The sequence below is a fragment of the Leopardus geoffroyi genome, chromosome B3 (assembly GCF_018350155.1).
Source record: "Leopardus geoffroyi isolate Oge1 chromosome B3, O.geoffroyi_Oge1_pat1.0, whole genome shotgun sequence".
Lineage (NCBI taxonomy): Eukaryota > Metazoa > Chordata > Mammalia > Carnivora > Felidae > Leopardus > Leopardus geoffroyi.
Genome location: NC_059337.1, coordinates 133,610,856 through 133,627,175, shown reverse-complemented (window position 1 = coordinate 133,627,175; position 16,320 = coordinate 133,610,856). Strand labels below are relative to the sequence as shown.

At 45.2% G+C, this 16,320-nt stretch overlaps 1 protein-coding gene across 6 annotated transcripts in view; it reads right to left on the bottom strand.

The window, feature by feature from the left end:
* TDP1 (tyrosyl-DNA phosphodiesterase 1) overlaps positions 1–16,320 on the bottom strand; it is an 89,546-nt gene that overhangs the window by 11,551 nt on the left and 61,675 nt on the right. For all 6 annotated transcript variants that reach the window (XM_045451838.1, XM_045451843.1, XM_045451839.1 and 3 more), the window contains one exon: positions 8,390–8,492. In XM_045451838.1, coding sequence (XP_045307794.1) covers positions 8,390–8,492 — 103 coding nt within the window. The remainder of the gene's footprint in view (positions 1–8,389; positions 8,493–16,320) is intronic.

Genomic DNA, 16,320 nt, shown 5'->3' with positions numbered 1-16,320 from the left:
GTTTTATAAAACAGAGGAAGGCACCCTCCCAGGCACAGATACTTAAAAGACACTTAAGACAATATATTTATAAAACACCAGGTGAGAGGGTGGACATCTATCACACTGGAGAAATTACTGGCTTTTGCCTTCAGCTCCGGGAGGAAAAGAACTGTTATCACCATGACGGATTAGGTTTAGAGGCTTAGCTCAATCACAGAGAACAAGAAACACGCTCAAATTTCATCTAGAGATGTCGTTTACTTTTTAGCTGCATCCAACTAGCATCCTCAAACAGTAAAACCCTATACAAGGCATCCAGTTTTCCTGGGTAAAAGAGCAAGAACAGTGAACCTTCTAGAAGGTTCTTAATCAAAGATGGACTAATTGACCAGGAAGCGAGTTACAGGAAGGTAGCTGTGACCAAGTGCAAGTGTTTCCAGGTGGGAGCTTAGAAAAGTCTTCACGGAGGACAGTGAACCCAACAGGCCCGAGAAGGGTGGGGTTTTGACAAGCAAAGGGCTATGTCCCTGTGGTGGGGTGCAGTACAGAAGGAGGAAAGGAAGAGCATCCCGTCACCATGGGTATGATGTCAAGATGTGGATTCACTGCATTCGCCTCTGCCTTCCACCTTCTGCTGAACTGCTTGGGCTACATGCTGACACGGCTACTGCTGACTGCCAGGCACCGTTTCAACAGGTTACGGGCAATTAGCTCTCAATTCTCAAACGATGCTACAAGTTCGTTACTGCACTGTCCCCACCTCACACGGAGGAAAAGGAGGCCTATGGAAGTAACAGGTCCAAAGCCTAACAGATGGCAAGCAGAACTCCAACTCCACTGTCACTCTGGCTCCTCTAACACCGTGTGCTCCTAGAGAGTTCCTCTGCTTGATCCTTGGGATTTCTCCAACCTGTTCTTCTTTGCTCTCTTTCCACATTATTTCAGTTTCTAATGGAGGCAAACAGTGGCGCGGGATCAGTCAACTAGTAAGTGGCAGTGTGCCACCAGTGCCACAGCTTACCTCACCCATCCGCCAACAAGCACTCACAGGTGCCTGGAGCCCTGGGTGTGTTGGGGGGAGGGGGGAAGGGGAGAGTACGGAGGCCGGGAGGCATGCTGCTCCAGGTGACCGTGGGCCGTGGTGTCACACAAAGGATTCTGGATGTCGTCTCATGGGCCAAGAGGAGACACTGCATATTTAACGTCAGAGGAACACAGACCCCGGCAGGGGCACAAGGAGCTTCAGAAGTGAAGCCGTAGCCAAGCTGGGGAGCAAGGGGACAGACGGAATCAGTCCAGAGAAGACGACAAGGACCTGTAGCAGCAGGCGGCAAAACTCTTGCTAGGGCAGAAGGGACAGGCTCTGGCAGCCGGGCAAGGACAGGAGAGGAGGAGAAGAATGCCAGAATGGGGCTTTACTGGCTCAGTGGGAGAACACTAAAGCTTAGGAAAAAACTCCACCTGAAACAGTGTTGACCAGCTGTGGCCCCTTGGGGAGCCCTTAGTCCCAGCCTCAACAGACAGCAGGTGGGCAGAAGCGGTGTGGGAGGGGAGGAAGCTAAGAAGGTGGCTCCTGTGCATTTCATTAGTTCTTTCAGACAGGCCACAGTCCTAGGAGAGCAAATACTTGTGGCATTTACCAATTCTGGCAACAAAAAGACAATAAAATAGTTTAACCAGAACAGAAAAGAGAGACTTGAAGACAAAGTTCCTGTGGATTTGACTGAAGCATTTTTGACTCTGATGACATAAAAGAGAACCTGCCATCTTGGGGGCAAATGAATCTAGGGCTCAGGAGGGGCCGGGGTGCCCCTCAGTGCTAAGGCAAGTGCAGGAAAGCTCAGGCTACCTTTGTTTGGAGGAAACCAACTTGGATATTGATCTGGGGTTCTCAGATGGTCATGCACATTATTTGCAGAGATCAGGAGCAGCTTGCTGCAGTCACAAAGTGTCAGGCAGGTTCAAGCCCAGGACGAGTCAGCACCTGACAAAGTAGGTGCTTAATAAACACCAAAATGTATGAAGTCCGTAACAGAAAACTTGTAGCTCCTGGATGTACTCAAGGATGCCTTAAGATCTGGAATACAGCTACCAATCTTGGAAATTATCGGATCTTTCCTATATTCTAATTTTCTTGGACCTAAATGAATTAGTCTAATAGTTAAATACATTTAAAGGGACAACCCCCCCTGCCAAATTATATACTTGATAAGTTAATATTAGATCCAAAAGAACAGTCTTTAACCACCTACTGTGTAACAACAATAGCTGAGTGCTAGGTACACAGTCAAATGTACCCTTGACATTAATCCCTAAAGCTCCTGAAAGTGTTCACAAAGGAAAAGCTGTCGACTACATGGCTCTAATGGCAAGTTAGGTTCATCCTGAAATGATGTGTTTACTAACTCATTCGTTTAAAAGCAGAAAAAAAAAAAATGTTGACAAATCAATGTTTGGTTACCAGAGACTTAGCTTTCAGATCAAGCCCAGAGATTTCAAATAGCATCTTTATTTTGATGAATGAAAAATGGTGGCTCTCCATCCACTACTTTGAGGCCACAGAAAATGTCCCTTCACTCAGCCAATGACTAGTTCCTGAGTGACAGGTCCTTATTTTGTGGGAAAGTGCAGAGCTGAGGTTCCTTCTAGGTGACTGCCTCAGCAGTGTCTGAGACCCTTCATTCTGTACCCAAAACTTGCCTGTTTGCAATGCTAACCTCAAGGCAGTGTTCTGGAACACAAGGATCAGGATGTCCTACTAAACGAGGACAAAAGTGGCAACTCCAGTTGCTGATAACTCAGAGACGTGGGTGTTTTGGACGTGGAGCTCTGCCTAAGAAGCACAAAGGTGGGCTGACCTCAAGAAACCGGATTCTGGATGATGTCCAGTTAGAGAAATGATTACAGAACTGGGTATTAAGTCTATTTGGCAAACTTGTAACGGAAAACATTAAAAGGCAGGTCCTGCTAGTACTAAAGAGGGAAACATAAGGCCTCATTTTACAACAACCTGCATTCTAATCAGGAACCATTTTGACATTAATAGCTACAGAAATTTTAAGAACATCTATTAAATATATAGGCATCGGCATTTGTAAGTACTGCAAGGGACTCTTAAGTGTACGTATGCACATGAGCTTTAATTAGGTGAGTGATTCTACGGTGCGTATTACTTATGAACATATCTGAACACCTATGACACACAACAGCCACTGTGCTAAATTATGTGGTTTCCGGAGCTACTGACTTCCATGTTTGTTCTCCTCACAGAAAGGACAGTGTGCCCTCCAGGAACTTAAAGGAAGTGACATCAACTAACAGATGCGCCAAGCTCTACGAGAAAGCGGCTCAGAGTCTAGTCAAGGAGACACTCAAGTAAACAGTAACACGGGGGATATGTGATGAGCCAAGGTTCTAGAAAGCTGTGGGGTGGGGGCACCTGGGGTGGACACTGCGGAGGCAAGGGGGTGTGGGGGGTGTAGGGGTGCTGTTCCTGACACAGATTAAGGCTGGTGAATGAGGACATGGTGGTTATCAGGTGTCTACTTGACTGGGCCACTGGATACCAGACGACCAGTTAAACATCACTCTGGGTGTCTCTGCGGGTGTTTCTAGATGAGATTAACATCTGAATCAGTGGACTGAATAAAGAAGACTGCCCCCCCACCCCGCGGTGTGAGGGGGCATCGTCCAATGTGTTGAGTGCCCGAGTAAACAAAAAGGTTACGGAAGGGCAAATTTGCTCTGTTGGCTGGGACACAGGTCTTCCGAACTCAGTCTGGGATCGAAAGCATTAGCTCTCCTGACCCTCAGGCTTCCACACTCAGACTGAACCATATCAACAGCTCTCCTGGGTCTCTGGCTGGCAGATGGCTGAGGCTGGGCCTTGTTAGTCTTCAAAATCATGTGAACTAATCCCTCACAATTCATCTCTTTCTATATGTATCTACACATCCTTTCGGGTCTGTTTCTCCGGAGAACCCTAACACAGACGGGCTCGACCCATAACGGAAACTCGTAGTTCCACATGGCTGGAACATGAAGGGCCGGAGACGAGAGAAGTGGTCAGGCCCGAGTAGTCAGGAGTCAGGGCCTGAAGAGAAAAGTGGGCCATGCTAAGGAATCTGGCTTCTATCTTACAAGATTTGAAGGTAGGTGACACAATCCGATGTGTGGTCTACAAAGACATTCTGGCGGCCGGGTGGAGAGCAGCTTGGAAGCAGCCTTGGGAAGGATGATAGGAGGGTACTATGGCAGGAACTGACAGTCTCTGGTCACGGTAGCAGCAGGAATGCCAGAAGTGACCCATTATCAAGCAGCATTAAGGAAGTTAAGTAGCATTAAGCACTAAGCTTGGGTGTAAAAGAGGAGTCAGAAATGACTTTGCACACTTTGAGCTAGGATGATGGGGTGAGGGTAATAGTAATCATTAATCAATTGTTTTAATAACGTAGCTTAAGTGATCAAGAGGATTTGAGGAGATCTACAAGGCCCTTATTATTCTCAGGCATCTTTTGAATAATATAATTTAAATTATCATGATTGGAGGTGTATTTTATAAGCTTCAAATTCTCTGAGAAATGGCCTGATGAGATCACTAAAGCTGCTTAAAAAACTGGCAGCTTTCTATTGTCTGTATGGGACAAAGTACAATTCCAGTGGGTCCTGCCTGCCAGTCTCCTTCCAAACAGGAGTCCAACCTCAAGGCCTTGGCCCACATCCCAGCCCCTTCCCAGGCACACGGAATGGCCTGCTGCTTCTCGAACATAACATGCACTGCTCTTTCTGGCTAGAAGCATCCTCTCTCCTGATGGCAGGCTAAGCTCATACTCACTTTTCAAGACCCAGGTCAAATATGATCTTAAAGAAGCCTTCCCCGGGGCCCCCAGGTCTTTTCTCAGAGTCTCTGTATCCTGAACCCCACACACTATAGCTGTCGTCATGTACTATAATAACTTGTCTGCTTCCTGAAATTCTCCAGGAGCTTTCATGAGAATGAAGACTCCACCTTGTTCCTCCTCCTATCCCCAGGGCTACTGAACTGCAGGCATGGGGAGCTGGTGGAGCTGAACCAAGTGACTGAATGGTCCTTCCAGGCAGCCAGAATGTTCAGTTATGAGCCTGGGATACATTCTGAGGAGGCGGCCGTGGAGTTGTTGTACTAGACAGTCTCTCTTTCAGAAGCTGAGTGTCTCATTCTGTGTTCGAATTACCCCAGCAAAATGACAAATCACCTCATGGCAGAGATCTCTGGGTTACCCTCAGAGTCAAAACCGTATATGTTAATTCTGTGAAGGCCAAGCAAAGGTCCACTGGCTTCCCAGAAACTTCACATACCGGTAAGTGACATAGATGCTGTGATAGAGTAGCTTAAGGACAAAGGCTCCTATGCTGCAAAATCCCGACACGGTTTTATGCAGACTGATAAAACACACATCAACTCACTTCCGGGGGGAAACCCTCTGGCAGTAGCTATCTCTGGGGTGGCTTCCTAAATCACAACATCTGCCCTTCTCTGGAAACAGGCCCACTATTGGGACAGGGTCAGGACAGTAGAGAGGCGTGAAAGGCAGACCTAAACTTGAGCTATCTGTACATGCGGAACGGCCGGCAAATGAGTGGAGAAGCCACAGGGGAGGAGTCACCAAGGGCAGCGACCCAGACAGGCAGCGTACTGCGGGCGTCCCTGGCGCTGGACCGGCTCCACCCTCCCAAGTCTCCGCTGGGCCACCGATTCCATGACCTTGCCCTTCACATCTTTTCAGGAAACTGCCCCCTTCGTGGGCTTGTGTAAGCTCAAGCTGGATGCTGTCAAGAGCAAAGAAAAAGACCCAAATATCCACATTCAGCCTTTTGGGTTCTGCTCACTCAGGCCAGTTACTTCTCTCACAGGTCGTAGCACCTAGGCCACATACGGACATTTCTCAACAGAAGTGCCTTTTTAAAATGCCCTTATAGCCCAACTTGACCAGGAAGCTCCTTGGGAGGGTGAGGTCAAGCACTTCTGTGTACTGTCCACACGCCTCATTTTGGCACCTTGCCCAAATAATTTATGGTTCAGCGAAGGACACAGACAATACACCCAGAAACGTCTGATGACAAGATAGGGACAGTCTGGGGTCCTTACTAGTGTTATGTAAGAAGCCTGCTATAAAGCACTGTACTAGGATCTGTATCTCCAGACAAGCCAAGGAACTCGGATTGCTGGATAAAACCCTACCTTTTTAGTCACTACATTATTATATGGTCACCCTGCTTGGGGCCTCACTCTTGAATCTGTTGGCCTAGCATAGTAGGGGTGGAATCCATTTTTTTCTATTCTTGCCTGATAGTCTTTGTAAATAACTGAATCTATTCTACCTAAGATGTGCTATAATGGGGGCTCTTTCTTATTCCAACAGTATAGAAGAAAGAATCTAATTTGGGGATTCTAAATGACTGTGCCCAGTTTTTCCTCTATTAGCTGGGTCTAATGTACAGCCAGAAACTGAATCAGAAGTAAAGTTAGGAGCTTAGAAGGGTCTAGAGGACCTAAAGCACAATATACTTCTTTCCCACTACCATTTTCATGATGAGGAATCGAGTCAGAATAGTTAGAAACAACTAGAATTTTCCAAATGCGGACAACAAAAGCCAAACAAAAGGGACCTGGAACTTATTCCATTGATTAAATTATTACTGGGAGATAATCTTGGCGTTAGTTCAAAGCTACAGTCACTAAGTCACACCAAATTACTGCCTATTATCACTCTAGTGTTGTGAATTTACTACGTCCTGTGATAATGCTGAAACATCACAGGAGGGATCAGTGAGAGACTGTGGTTTGAGGGCTGGAATCCGGACAGCTGTGGAACCCTAGGGAAGTCACATCCTTGTCTACAGAAAAAGGGGAACCATCTGCCTCCAGGGATACGGAGGGGAGTCTTCCGTTGTAAGCGCTGTCAGGATCTGCTCTGACTCTGTAGGAAAGCAACAAGATGTGCTAGAATCTTATATTACCCTCTGGAGAGGCCTATTTGACAGTCTTGTAGCAAAACCCCACTGAGCTTGGAGAAGAAAAGGATGGATAAAGACTGACGAAGGAGGAGAGAGGGAGAAAAGAACTTCACTACAGCGGGGAGGGGATAGTGAGGACACTTGGGCAGGGTGGAGTGGGGATGCTTGTTCTCTGGCATGCCGTGTCACATAGATCTGGATTGAAGCCTGAGAACAAGCAGGCAGTGCTCCTTCACTGAATCTTCTGGTCTAGTCACGTGGTTTACGATGGCGCTGCATCATACGTATGTTTATCGTAAGCTCAAGTATAGCAGGTGGCGAAAAAAGAAAACAAGCATTGGCCATCTTGTCACGTGGGCAGTTCCGACTGCATTCCACCAAGTATGTGAGGGGTGAGACGGTGGTCTTGGGGTCTGTATGCCCCTTAGAGTGAGAAGGTCTCTCTGGACCAAAGGTGATTTTGATATTTAGAAATCAGGGCCTGTGCGACCAGTTCTGACGTGAAAACCAGCCACCTGTCTGGTGTTCAGCTGCAGAAACAGAGCTGTTCCAAGCTGGGAGATAAGCTGGCTGTGCCGGACACCTTGAGAGAGTCACAGCTTCCAACACGGTGTGTTTCCAGGGGGCTTACCAGTTAGTCTGATTGCACAGGTCCTGTGACCCCTTGAATTCCTACTCGAGTAGCTGTTGTGAGCCTCCTAGCCTCCCGACTCGGGCTCTTGACACTCCCCTAACCTGGGATACCCTGCCTGCTCCTCTCCCTAAGTATCCGTCAACCTTCCTCAAGCCTTCCAGCTTCCAAAGACCTCCTCCAAAGGAACGTCTTGTTCTTGGCTGAGTCATCCCTTTGGTGACCTGTCACTACCGCCTTGTAACACATCTTCACGTTATGGTTCGCAATATTTAAATATTGTGATTAACTGAGGTGCCTGGATGGCTCACTTGGTTAGGCGACCGATTTCAGCTCAGGTCATGATCTCACAGTTTCTGAATTCGAGCCCCACATCGGGCTCTGTGCTGACAGCTCAGAGCCTGGAGCCTGCTTCGGATTCTGTGCCTTCCCCTTTCTCTACCCCTCCCCTGCTCATGCTGTCTCTCGGCCTCTCAATAACAAATAAACATTTTAAAAAAGTTTAAAAATAAAATAATAAATTCATACATACATACATACATACATACATACATACATACATACATACATACTGTGATTAACTTTACCCAAACCAATTACCCTCAGTCTCTCACCAGGTACACTCCGCGAGAGCAGCAGAATAGTGAATGCTAAACGTATCTGTCAGCACAGGCTTAGGCTAGAACCCCGGCCTCAGGTCACCAGGACCAAAGGAAGAGAACATACACACCCGACCTGTTCCACATGCGACCACTCAGGCAGTTTCAAGCGTGAACTTACAAATGCTGATGGCAAGAAAAGGACCCCAAGCTCATAGGAACGGATCATCAGCTGGGCACCATTCTTCTCTAATGCTCCCCAGGCGGCCTTGGACAGATTCGCGCTGCAGGGACAAGGACACAGAAAGGGCTGACTCGATGAGGTATTTTAGTGCAGGTCAAACTTTCGCAGCTGCAAGACCCTGGTCAAAAACACAGATAGCTGCAATCACATTCACTCAGTGTTTGGCAGAATAATGCGTTTTTTAGAAATGGAATGTTAAATCCTGCCGTGCTATAATCCCCAAGATGTATCTAATCAATTTGGGATAGCTTCATCCTCATCTGCATTTTCCCCCGAGGACAGCTATTAAAATGATCAGCCTTTCTTAGATGATTTTTCCCCCTGTCCAAAGGCCTTTCTTTCCATGACTCTGGTGTAGCCAGGGTGCCTGACTGTGTTACATAACAAAGTAGCATGTAAGAAAAAATCACGTCAATATAATCTTACATAACATCTTACGCTTCACACTCCTTTTTTCTGCCTTTAGTTTGGGGCAGGAAGTGTTCATTTCTACTTTCAATCTAAAGAAAACAACTGAGGGTACCTGATTGGCATCTGTATCCATATAGTAATGGTGTGTTCAGAATCATGTTTTATACGGGCAGAGAGTGGTGGGTACGCCTAAAATCACAGGATGCAGCGGAAGTGAGCCTTGGAAGTGACCAGAGAGAAGGTGCCAAGATGCCATCAGGATGCTCGGAACAGACCTAAGCTCTGCAGCATCTTCCCTAGAAACATGCTCTCCTGCACCAAACCAGGCCGAGGACTCTCACTTACCACTCACTGTAAACCCATCATCAACGGGTTCTTCCTCAACAAGCCTCACCCAAATTCTACTTTGTTTTAAGAATAAGGAATATTCTCAGCTATTCAGACCCTTAGAGCCTGACTTCATGGAAAACAGAATTATTTCAAGATTCATTCACTGGGGCATCAAGTATTCTTCTAAAGCAAGCCATAATAGGAAATCAGAGAGTCAAAGAGAAACAGTTACCAAGTAAGGTGAAAAGTGTCATCTCTGTTGAAGGTCCTACGGGAACAGAGAAGGACTACGGAAATCAGAGCTAAGAAAACCGTTAAAACAATTAAGCTAACAAAGTATATGGACAGACATCCCTACCTTCTTTAATGGACCATACTGAGAACAAGAAACTATACTTTGATGCTCAAGGGCCACTATCATGAATACCATGGTCTATGATGGATCATAAAGATGGAAACTGCAGGGGTCATAGGACCCTAGGAAAATGGTTTACTTTCCAAGTCCAAGATGATAGCTTGCTTTTAGGTCTCTCACCCATTAGTAAGACACAGTGACCTCCTGGGCAAAGCCACAGGTCTAATGGCACAACCAACTAGTGAGTGTGAAGTAGAAGCAGTCTCCTTTGGAATAGCTCCCCCACTTTCTATGTTAGTGCCTGACTGCTCCCTTGACTTGTAGCATCCAACCATCACAGGCCAGAGGTACTTTCTAGCAGGCCGGTTTTCATTCTTTACTAGTCACATTTTCTTCTTGAGGGCTTATTCCAAGGTAAAGATCAATGGAGGGGCTCAGTTGGTTAAGTGGCCAAATTCGGGTCAGATCATGATCTCACAGTTCGTGAGTTCAAGCCCCTCGTCAAGCTCTGTGCTGAGCCTGGAGACTGCTTCAGATTCTGTGTCTCCCTCTCTCTGCCCCTCCTCTGGTCATAGTCTGCCTCTCTCTCAAAAACAAAGAAAAGCAAAAAAGGTCAAAGGAGACTATGAAGATCCCTCTTCAGATGGTTTCTTCCAATCCCTCCTTTGTATTTAGCTTCTAATAGAATTCTAAGCATCCGGAGCCTTAAACTATATCCTTTATAATTGGACTGAAAGTCACTTGTAAGCTGTTGAGGTGATAAATCAATATTCCTTGAAAGAACATCTCTAATGATTTTGTTTTTTTTTAAATATCTAAATACACTCTGGATCACTGGTACCCAGGGCAGCCAGGACAAGGGGTATTTTTCCCAAACTCTAACCCTGCCTGCAGTGTGTGTGGTGTAGACAGGTACCTGTAAGTGTCCAGCAGAAACCCAGGTATCTGTGGGTGTCACAGGGACACCACGAGGTTGCCTATGACAAACTCTTTTGTTTCCAAAACTCCAAAAGAGTTATAACTTTTCTCTTCCATTCAGGATCTATGCCCACAGCAGGTCTTGGCTTCTTGCTGTGGCCACTGCCATTACTCAAGTTCATTTCTACCTTGTTCTCTGTCCTTGTTCTTTCAGTTTTCTTCTGACTCCTACTGGATGGAGCTGCCCTCTCCCTTGCCAATGCTCAGGTTTATTTTGTTGTTGCTGGGGGTCAAATGATGCTTCATCAAAGAGGGTTGGGTTTTTCATTTACTTATATTCTTGAGGGTATGGAAGGACTCTGAAAGTTGAGGATTTTAAAGGACAGCCAAAGTTGTACTGCCCAACAGAAACTTTGCCCAAGCTGCTAAGTAAAGGTGAATCAAACTGGCTTCTGGGGGACAGGTGGGTGGCAGTCACAGTTCAACCAGAGAAGCAGAACCACTAGAGTGTGTACAAAATACATATAATTTACAGAAATTTGACTTAAGTAATTGCAGGAGCTTTTAAAGCAGTTTCTAAAGGCCATCTTTGCCCTGATGCTGGAGTTTGAAGTCTGTAGGGCTGACAGAAGTCAGGGAAGGATGGATACACAGGAAGGATGGATACACAAGCTAGAACCACAGGCAAGGAGCTAAAGCCACGAGTAGAGACTAAAACCATGCCTATTCATGTTGCCTCTGGCACTGGGGGTGTAGGTGTCCTGCAGAAGCTAGGCCCTTCACCACGGAGCTAAACACACCAGGTGAGACCCAGGAGTTAGAGAAGCTGAAGCAGGATCCTGCAGAGGGTGCAAAAGTCACAAGTCCTGCTGCTGCTTCTTGCCAACAGAGTGAGCTGGCTCAAAAGGACAACGTGTGGGTTATAAAAAGGGCTGCTACTTCCCATCTGCCCTCCAAATTTCCAACAACAATCTCATCTGGGGCCCACCCCAACCAGAAACATACAGGGGAATTCTGGAAAAACGAAGTTCAGCCTAAGCTGAACGGACACATTGCAAACCCACGACAGGATTTGCTGCCGAGTCCCCAACTAAGTTACTCAATGGTCAGTTATTCAACTCGGCAATTTATAGACCCCTTAATGACAGAGCCCATCTGGCAGATGACCCTGCCACAGCTCATAGAACATGCCTGCTAATTAGGGACCTGATCTCAGTCCCTAATATGGAAATTTTGCCCAACACTTAAACCTTTAAGAGTATGTTTAAACTGACTGACAATGTGTAACAAAGTTCCTAAAGGAAAGCTCAGGAAAGCATCGGATTCCACCCAAGATGCATGGAGATGGCAGGCAGGCCAATGGTGAGAAAAGATCCGGGGACCCCCAATCAGGAGAGAGGATTTCTGTCCTGGCTTCCCCACTAACAGCAACATGCCAAGGCGCTCTTCTTCCCAGACATTCATTTCTTGTCTCTAGAATGAGGGGGTTTTGGTCCATGAGGCCATAATCCCTTCCTGGACAACAGTCTACAATGACTAGACACGTTCACGTCTAACTAAACAGCTGCCCTCCCCCTATGTATTCCAGCCAGAAAGAACCCATGATTTTCACTGGGAGGTCACTGCTGGGAGCCTTATCTCCATGTTCAGGGGAACATGCTGGGGAAACAGCCATGCAACAACGGAGAAGGGAGCAATGAAGGTGACCTCTGAGACAATCTTTAAAAGCTTAAAATTGGGTATCTCCAGTAGTATCATCTGCCACCTCCAAGCCCGGCCTCCCCACCTCCCCACCTCCAAGCATTTGGTTTGAGCGGCTCATTCAGTTTACTTTCGAGATTCAGAACTTTACTTATATATTTTCATTTTTACTTGAAGTATTGTTGACATATCAATTTTGAGTAGACAACAGTGATTTGACAATTACATACATTACAAAATGCTCACCACAAGAAGTAGGAGTTCAGATTTTGTTAGAAGGTATACAAAAACGTAAGGATGACTGTTATGGGAACATGTGTCCACTGAAAACATTTCTTTCATCATTAGCCCTCAATCTAGGCAGCAGCTGCAAAGAGCGCAGACAAAGCTAGCAGACTGAGCTTTTAGCAAGACGTCTTAGACGACCAGAACTGGGGGATGGGATACTTTCACAGACAGATGCAAAAAACAGAATGTTGGCAGTAGATGTAAGAGGAGATGTGGACAGAAAGGCTGTGTGACAAGGAGAGAAAATCACAAACTCTAGCTAATGGTGCTGTCACTCCTGTCCTAAAACTCCGCAGGCAGTATGCGTGTCCCCCCACCCCACCCTGGTTACCTTCTGTTTTGCATTTGTATTGCATTTTTTTCTTATATTGCCCTTGGGCTCTGTTGCTTTCTATGTACTGAAAGAAAGTTTCACGAGTGATGTGGGAAGATACTCACTGTGAAGATTCAAGCTGTATATAGATATACATAAGGAAATAAGGTTTAATTTTGATGGACTCGGTCACATTTCCTTCTAAAAAGTCTTTCCAATTTAGACTGTCACCAACAATGTAGAAGACACTCTTTTCTTAGATCCTTGAGAACACTGGATGGGTATCTATGAAAATTTTTGCTAAATAATAGGCAAAATAGATCTCATTTCAATCTGATTTCGGATTACTGGTGGTGGTATTTTTAACCATATTTATTGGACATCTAGGTTTAATTCTATGAAGTGACCATTTTAAAATTATGTTACTTGTCTTTTTTATTAGTACACAGGTATGCATTAGTTTCCTATAGCTGCCCTGCCATAAATTTAGTGACCGAAAAACAGCACAAATTTACTATCTTATACTTGTGGAGATTACAAGTCTGAAATGGGATGTGCTGGACTAAAATCAGGGTACTGGCAGGGTTGTATTTCTTCCGGAGGCTCTAGGGAAGAATTCATTTCCTCGTTTTTTCCAGTTTTTAGAGGCCACCTACATTCTCTGCGTCTCCAATTCCTCACCCTCAAAGGCCAACAAGGTCAGCGGTCATACTGCCTTCACTCTGGACTTCTCCCTCTTCTGCATTGGGGCGCCTCTGTGATTACACTGAGCCCTTTCAGGTCACCTCCCACATGATAAGGTCAGTTGATTAGCAAACTTAATTCCATCTGCTACCTTCACAGGGTCTGGGATTTCGGGCATCTTTGAGGAGCCATTACTTTGCCTCCCAGGGCTTTTCATGTATTATAACTATGCTGCAAATGTTCTCCCAGTTGGTTAAAGTTATTTACGAAAATTCGTTATATTTCAGAAGATCTTGTTTGCTTTTTTTCCCTTTTTGAGGAGGAGTTATCCAAGTTAGAATTTTTTCCTTTACATCTTCTGAGGATGAGGTCTTGTGTAGAAAACCTCATCCATCCTCAAAGGGTGTCTTCTGATGAAATCAATTTCTAAAATATTTTTGAAGTCCAAAAGCCCATTAATTTTTTAATGGCCAAGTGCATTTTTTGTGCCAACTACTAAATCTTTGCCTACTACAATGGCATGAGAATATCCTTCAGTTTTCACAGCATAGTTTTAGCTTTCTTACTTAGGTCTAGCATCTATCTGTAATTAATCTGTTTATGGCCTAAGTTAGGCCATGGCTTGATTATTCTGCATCAGTATCCAAATGCCTTACCACCATTTACTGAAAACAACAACCTTCCTCCAGGTGCCTTTATCAAAAGTCTCTGATTACATCTATTTCTGGAGTCTATTCCATTGATAAGAATATCTAGTCTTATATTAATACAAGTCTTATTCCCATTTTATGCTAAATCTTCAAATCAGGTACTGTAAGTATGCTTCTTTAAAACCATCCTGGCTATTTTAGATCCTTTGTATATATGTGTAAGTTTTTTTTTCTTTTTAGTGTTTATTTTTGAGAGAGAGAGAGAGAGAGAGAGAGAGAGAGAGAGAGAGACAGAGTGCAAGCAGGGGAGGAGAGGAAAGAGAGGGAGACACAGAATCTGAAGCAGGCTCCAGGTTCTGAGCTGTGAGCATAGAGCCTGATGTGAGGCTTGAACCCACAAACCGTGAGATCATGACCTGAGCCGAAGTTGGACACTTAACTGACTGAACCACCCAGTTGCCCCAATATACATGTAAATTTTGTATCAGCTTGTTCTTCTCTAAAATTCTTCTGCCACTTCTAAACACCTTGCATATTCAAATTTTAGAATCAGCTTGTTGATTTTTTACAAAAACTCCGCTGGGATTTTGATCAGGATTGTAATGAAATCTATCAAAGAAGCTGGGAGCAACTGATGTCAATATTGACTCTTTTAATCCATGAACAGGTTATATCTCCATACATTTAAATTCTTATTATTTTTTTGTTTGAAAGTTTTTTTTTTTAATATATGAAATTTATTGTCAAATTGGTTTCCATACAACACCCAGTGCTCATCCCAAAAGATGCCCTCTTCAATGCCCATCACCTACCCTTCCCTCCCTCCCCACCCCCCCCCCATCAACCCTCAGTTTGTTCTCAGTTTTTAAAAGTCTCTTATGCTTTGGCTCTCTCCCACTCTGACCTCATTTTTTTTCCCCCTTCCCCTCCCCCATGGGTTTCTGTTAAGTTTCTCAGGATCCACATAAAAGTGAAAACATATGGGGGGCGCCTGGGTGGCGCAGTCGGTTAAGCGTCCGACTTCAGCCAGGTCACGACCTCGCGGTCCGGGAGTTCGAGCCCCGCGTCAGGCTCTGGGCTGATGGCTCAGAGCCTGGAGCCTGTTTCTGATTCTGTGTCTCCCTCTCTCTCTGCCCCTCCCCCGTTCATGCTCTGTCTCTCTCTGTCCCAAAAATAAATAAATGTTGAAAAAAAAAAAAAGTGAAAACATATGGTATCTGTCTTTCTCTGTATGGCTTATTTCACTTAGCATCACACTCTCCAGTTCCATCCATGATGCTACAAAGGGCCATATTTCATGCTTTCTCATTGCCACGTAGTACTCCGTTGTGTATATAAACCACAATTTCTTCATCCATTCATCAGTTGATGGACATTTAGGCTCTTTCCACAATTTGGCTATTGTTGAGAGTGCTGCTATAAACATGGGGGTACAAGTGCCCCTATGCATCAGTACTCCTGTATCCCTTGGGTAAATTCCTAGCAGTGCTACTGCTGGGTCATAGGGTAGGTCTATTTTTAATTTTTTGAGGAACCTCCACAGTATTTTCCAGAGTGGCTGCACCAGTTTGCATTCCCACCAACAGTGCAAGAGGGTTCCCATTTCTCCACATCCTCTCCAGCATCTGTAGTCTCCTGATTTGTTCATTTTGGCCACTCTGACTGGCGTGAGGTGATATCTGAGTGTGGTTTTGATTTGTATTTCCCTGATAAGGAGCGACGCTGAACATCTTTTCATGTGCCTGTTGGCCATCCGGATGTCTTCTTTAGAGAAGTGTCTATTCATGTTTTCTGCCCATTCTCCACTGGATTGTTTTTTGGGTGTGGAGTTTGGTGAGCTCTTTATAGATTTTGGATACTAGCCCTTTGTCCGATATGTCATTTGCAAATATCTTTTCCCATTCCATTGGTTGCCTTTTAGTTTTGTTCATTGCTTCCTTTGCTGTGCAGAAGCTTTTTATCTTCATGAGGTCCCAATAGTTCATTTTTGCTTTTAATTCCCTTGCCTTTGGGGATGTGTCAAGTAAGAGATTCCTACGGCTGAGATCAGAGAGGTCTTTTCCTGCTTTCTCCTCTAGGGTTTTGATGGTTTCTTGTCTCACATTCAGGTCCTTTATCCATTTTGAGTTTATTTTTGTGAATGGTGTGAGAAAGTGGTCTAGTTTCATTCTTCTGCATGTTGCTGTCCAGTTCTCCCAGCACCATTTGTTAAAGAGAC